Here is a 6,000-nt window from a genome sequence, read left to right as displayed (position 1 = left end):
TAGCTGGAGCCATGGAAAACCAATGTCTTACTCATGATCACTTAGCAGGAGAGGGAATCCCATAATGGTTCAGCTCTCTTGCAGGGATGCAAAGGACCCACTGCTTTCCATTACCCACCCCTGCAGGAGTCCCAGGGTCAGAATCCAGCCTTTCACATGAATCAGTCCTTGCCCGAAGGAGCTGCAGCCAGAGACGACCAGAAGGCAGGAGAGTACTGATTCCCTGTCTCTGCCATCTCATTTCCATGCTGTCATGCCATCTGTGAGCTTTATTCCAGGAACTCCTGTCACATCCACACCCATTAGCAATTCTCTCTTGCCCATTCCCAGCACCCCAAGTCCCTCTGGTCACCCCTGATCCTCATCCTTCACCCAAGGCTTTATGTTGCTTCTACCCACTTTTGCTGCACTCTGCCTGCAGCGTCTCAACACACGAGCTGCAACCCAGGCAGCCCAGCCTGCTAGCAAAGAGAGCTTCCAAATGGGGATTGAGCTGCTATTAATTGATCCTATGTTTGCTTTGAAAAGATGCCTGGGGATGGTACAGCATTTCCCTTTCCAGTTAGATGCTTAAAAGCCACAGGCTTTCTTCTTTCTCAGAAACGTAAATCTGTGTTTATTTTGCATGTACCAAATTAATCCCCAAGGCATTGCATCCAACAGGACAAAATCAGAGCTCTGCCTGCACCAAAACACTTCAGGTGAAAGAGGACAAAGAGAAATACTGGACCTTTAGTAGAAGAAACACATCTATTTGGGAGCTGCATGGCATACAAATGACTTGGTAACCTCAACAGTATTTACTTTGTCTTAAAGTGGGAAGGAAAGACCTAGAGCATCCATATCCATTTTAATTCCTATGAGTCTCTTTATAGGGTTTGATCATTCAGGATGCTCTTATACAGAAAATACTGAGCTACCTGCAGCATGGGGCCACATTCTGTTCCCAGTTACAACTTGTGCAACTCTGCTGAAGTCAATTTACGAGGCAAACATTTAATTAGCAAGCAGGCTCACAATCCTAAATTTAAACATATGTCAAGCCAGCGAGTAGCTTTGTTTTAATTAACTCTCAAACTTTGTGGCTGTCATTTCTTTTTATAAATGAGGATGATCTGCCAAGGGCAGGCTGTAATCCTATGTGCATACCTACGAAACCGCCTGCTATTTCACAACCACTTTTCAAAGAGCTCTTGCAGAGGCAAGGGGATGGGGATGTTATTATAAGGGTCCATATGGCAGCACGCTGGCACTGCAGTATTAAATCAGAGCATTGTAGCTTTCCAGCCTGCATTCTCACAGTACCAGGTAACGTATATGTAGCCTCATTGTTGTACAATTTTAGGGGCTATGCATTATTCAACAGCAGCCAAAGTCTCCGCTCTGCCGGAGGTGATTCAGTGATGATAAAAGGAATACATTTTGCTCTAAAGGCAGAAGCAAAGGGATTTCATGGGTCAGGATCTTCTCCACCCACTAAGGAACAATGGAAGCATTAACATCCCTAGTAAAGAAATCAGCTGGCAGCAAAACCTCACTGATAATTAAAATAAAAGTACAAGCTGCCTCAACATGTAGTTAGACTTGGGAACTGTAACCTGCTCTCAAATGCTTTCCTTGATAATTTGGCTCTAGCAGCAGGCACTGAAATCTGCTGAAAGATGCCATCTAGTGGGTTATGGAAGTTTATTTAAGTTTAAATCCACTTCTTGGTGTGGGGCGAAGGTGGCAAGGGCTGCAGATGTGGGGTGTGTAGAGGTTTTTGTAGATTTCTGTTGCTGTTATTCACATTTCCCTGCGGAAGTTTACACTGGAAGAGATACTATTTATTTCACTGGTCCCCCAGCAGGGCTCGGGGTTGTCAGAGCTTTGCTGTTGACGTTAGCCGAGCAGCACGGCTGTTCCCTGGCAGAGCATCTTCTCATCGCCAGAGCTGTTTGTTCTCCAGTTAAAGAATTCCTCCACTCCCTGGTTTTGGAAAAGCTGTACCAGTGTTGTTTCCTTCTTAGAACAGCCCGCACCATCCAGCGCCTATATATTATCTAGTTTATGATACAGTAGAAACCACTTAATTGGGACCTCAATGAACAGTGTTCCTTTATAACGGGAACCACTGCTGGGGAACTGATTGGAGCTATCCCGTTTGTCGGAAGGCCAGGCAATGGGATCTTCATCCATAGAGCACTGTGTAGCCTTGCTCCCCAGTGTGCCCATGGGGCAAGCTGCATCCCTTTGGGAAGCTCCTGCGTCGCCTCCGCAGAACCAGTCTAGGTGCTGCTTCAATACATCGGTAATTGCTATGGGCATCGCTAATTGCAGACCCTTTCCGGAGCAATTACCCACCTCGGTTTCCCCCACCCTCTCCCGCGGAGCCCACCCAGGCCCCCCGCGGATGCCCCGGCATCACTCGAGAGCCGTAATTAATTAAAGACTCATTAAGGGAAACTCATTAGTGACGGGAGCGCACGGGGTGAGGGAGTGGGCGGAGCCTCCCCGCGGCGATGGGCGGGGCTAAGGAGGCCACGCCTCCCCGCGAGCGCGGAGCGGAAGTGCCGGAGTTGCCGCCCGCTGCCGCCGCCGTGCGCGGGGCAAAGTTGGGCTCCATAAGGGCGGTGGGGCTGGGCCGCGCTCCGCTCCCTCCTCCAGCTCCCGGCTCCAGCCTCCTCCGGCGGCTCCGATGCGGCGGAAGCAGAAGCGGTTGCTGCAGGCGGTGGGGCTGGCGCTGGCCGCCCTCGTCTTCTTACCCAACGTGGGGCTCTGGTCCCTCTACCGAGAGCGGCAGCTGGAGAGCGGCGGGGCAGCCGGCGGGGAAGGGGCTGCTGCTGCGGCCGCTGTCGCTGCGGGGCCGCCGGGGCTAGCGGCGGGCGAAGCGCCGGTGAGTGTCGGCGGTCGCGGGGTGTGGGGATGTGTGTATAGGGGGAGGTGGGTGCGGTGTGGGGCTGGGGGTGTCCCTCTGCCTTGTCACACGGAGGGAGGCTCAGCTTGTGCGTGGAGGAGAAGCAGCAGCCGCCCCCTATAGAGGAGGGGATGAAGAAGAGGGGTGCGGGGGTGGGCTCCTGTGCTCCTGAGCAAGGAGCCCCTTTCCCGTAGCGATGGTTGGAAGGGGCGCGCGAGCGCTTTCTCGGCAGTTCATAGGTGCGCGGACTGGAGGGTCTGCTCGCGTTTTAGGGCTGAGTTTGATAAGGGAATAGCATAAGGGTTTTGGCTCCTTGCTCTAAGGGATAAGGAAGAGGCGCCTGCTCCATCCTTGTATGGAAGAGCACGGTGGTTCTGCCTCCCAAAGGTGTGCTTCTCTACGTGTCACTTCCCTTTGCCTTGGGAAGGGGCAGGGAGCAAACATTACCTGTTAGCTCCGGGTCCCCGCAGCGCTTAAGGCGAGGGCTAGCAGAAAGTGCCAGGTGGAGCCTGAAGATTACGTCTGTGTGCTGAGCCTCCTTTAGGGAGAGAGGAGTGGATAACTCTTCCTGAGAGGCAGAAGATGCCTGCTGGATGCGTGGCCTGACGATATTGCAGCACATGACTGCATTCCTTTCTTGTCCCACTGGAGTAGTAGTAAATTTAACAGCCAAATCTTTCTGCTTAGTGTGTGAGACAGGGAGGCTGGATCATCCAAATTAGGCATTTGGAAGCTCAGTTTAGCTGCGTTTACTCTTGGCTATGCAAATGCTTTGTCTTCTCGGTTTGGCTTACCATTAGGAATGATTGGGACTTGAAAGCTTGAAATGTCAGTGTGTAACTATTAGTTCGACTGCTACTTTACAAAACTCTGCTTGTTCATAACTATTTAAAACTCTTTGTTGCCTAATTCTTTTCTCTCTTGGAGGCTTGGCACTATGACTGTAGCATAAAGGTGGAGAAACCTACTATGGCAATTTATGCTCCGAGGGAGAGAAGGCTCTCAGGAAGCGCTGTAGTCAAACTGAGTCTAAGCTCTTCCTTTCCAGAAGAAATGTGTTCTGAAATTGAAGCAATTGGTGCATCTAGGTATAACCATTATATCCCTGTAATGCCAGGGGGGAAAGGGATCAGCTGTTACCTGCCATAAAGCATCAATTTGTAGTGGATCTCAAAGCCTGCACAGAAATCCTTCTAACCTACACAGCGATCATTACATACCTCGAGTTCCTGGTGGTCCTGCCTTATGCTTGTATTTCTGTTCAGTGCAGGGAATCTGTTTTGCATGACTAATAAAAATCAAGCCCTGTAGTCCACTGCTCCATAGCTACCCAGGGTGAAATGAAGACTATTGTAAAATGATGTGTCTTCCAGAGGTTGTGAGGAGAAAAATGATAATGACTCTTAGGAGCCTTCAAAGTTCCTTGTTGGAAATAGCAGTTAATTCTGGTCAAATCTATAAGGGTGAAAAAAGAGTGAAACTGACTTTGTTGCTCTTCAGACATCCTCCTTGTACTGTGAGCTTTGAGTAGCTGTAAGCTAAGTAGTTCATACAGTGCAGTTCCTCATTGCTGATTTCTGTGTTGAGAGTTCTTAGTATTTAGGTAGCCCATATTGCCCATGTTGTACAGAATGTTGACTCTGGTTTTCTTTATGTCTGCTTAAAGTATGGCAGCTGCCAGTAAATTGAGATCTGCTTTTGTTTTGATGCTGTGTTGAGCTGGGCAGGAAATGGCTGTGCAGTTTACAGGAGAATTCGCAATAAAACCTCTCTGTGCTTGTGTAAATCAGAGTTACTGAGGTGCAGGCTGAAGTTTTCATCTTCCAGTCTAATTAAGGTGGAGTTAGAGGCTGCAGTGGGTCTGCGAGTGAAGAAATGCTTGTATCATACGCCTGTTTTCTTGAGGGATTTGGCCCTGAAATGATGGTTCTTGTTACACTGAGGAAAGGAAAACATGTCCTAAAGGACAGCTGCCTCTCTTGGTAAAAATAACTTCAGATGAAGCAGTATAAAGACAAACCAGATGGGTTTGGTTTGTTGGTTTTTTTATTGTTGTCATAGAGGTATATCTGCTAGCTGAATGCAGAGAGGTTTTTTGGGCATCCTCAGGTTCAATAGTTCCAGCCTCTCTTCCTTGGTTCTGACAAGCATTCATGAGTTTTGTACTTACTAATCAACTTCCAGCTTGTAAATGAATATGCTGTTTGTCTGCTTGTTCGTGAAGCCATTCTGAAAAGCTGAGCTGTTAATACTAAACCCCTAGATGATAGGAGGCTATCTCATAAAGAATGATACTTACACCAGTCCAAAAGATTTTTCTTCTGTTTCTAGCTTTAATTTGCCTTTTTGTGCAGGCTAATTTTAAATTGAGGACATTTCGGATGTGATACAGAATTGAGCTTTTCAATGAAATCTCTGTCCAGGCTCATTCTTCTTCTTTAAATGGTGTCTGCTGTTTCAGTCAGTGATTTTTATCTTTCAGAGTAACAGTGAAAGGTGGGGGGGTTGGAGGGGAAGGTTGTAAGAAACAACAGAATTAAAGCTAGAACATAGAATTGTGATGCTAAAAGCTGAAGTTTAAAAGCTGCAAGGAGTTTCTGTACTGCTTGTTACCTTCGAAATGGTGATGTATCAGTGTAGGCGATTTTTGCCTTGTTTAATCTTTAGAGTGCCTGAACAGGTGTGTCAGAAAATTGAACAATCAGAAGCCATGTAAATATATTCTAGGAAAGATGCTAAAGGCTTTCTGCAGAAGTTCCTGGGTACCTAATTGCTCCTGTATTTACATGTTCAGGGGAAACATTATGGTGGCTGAAAATAATGTATTGCTTTAATATGGTGGATTAGGTTTGTGTTCTTTCCTTTGGCCTTTGGGTTTGTTCTTCTGGAGCACTGTTGGGTGCTTCTGGCTCAGCAGCAAAGGGGTGGCCATAAGTCATCAAGGTCTTGTCCTCAAGGTCATGCTGCAAATCTCTTTAGGAAGGCTGATGTGTTGAGTTATTCTTCACTATGGCTGCACACTCAGAAGTGTCCTTTATCAGTGTGTGTACAGCTCTGCGGATGACAGGAATAGGAGGTCCCTTTTCCACAGGGTGTGTAACAGG

At 47.8% G+C, this 6,000-nt stretch overlaps 1 protein-coding gene across 1 annotated transcript in view; it reads left to right on the top strand.

Moving 5' to 3' along the window:
- Positions 1 to 2,652: 2,652 nt before the first annotated feature.
- GALNT10 (polypeptide N-acetylgalactosaminyltransferase 10) overlaps positions 2,653 to 6,000 on the top strand; it is a 77,441-nt gene continuing 74,093 nt past the window's right edge. The window contains exon 1 of the mRNA XM_061343972.1: positions 2,653 to 2,875. Coding sequence (XP_061199956.1) covers positions 2,678 to 2,875 — 198 coding nt within the window. The 5' untranslated portion in view covers positions 2,653 to 2,677. The remainder of the gene's footprint in view (positions 2,876 to 6,000) is intronic.

The sequence above is a fragment of the Neopsephotus bourkii genome, unplaced genomic scaffold, assembly GCF_033783945.1.
Source record: "Neopsephotus bourkii isolate Nb327-2 ecotype Australia unplaced genomic scaffold, CSIRO-AGI_Nbou_v1 NB_1846, whole genome shotgun sequence".
In the NCBI taxonomy this organism is placed as follows: domain Eukaryota; kingdom Metazoa; phylum Chordata; class Aves; order Psittaciformes; family Psittacidae; genus Neopsephotus; species Neopsephotus bourkii.
The sequence above is the reverse complement of the archived record's forward strand: the minus strand, read 5'-3'. Positions and strand labels throughout refer to the sequence as shown.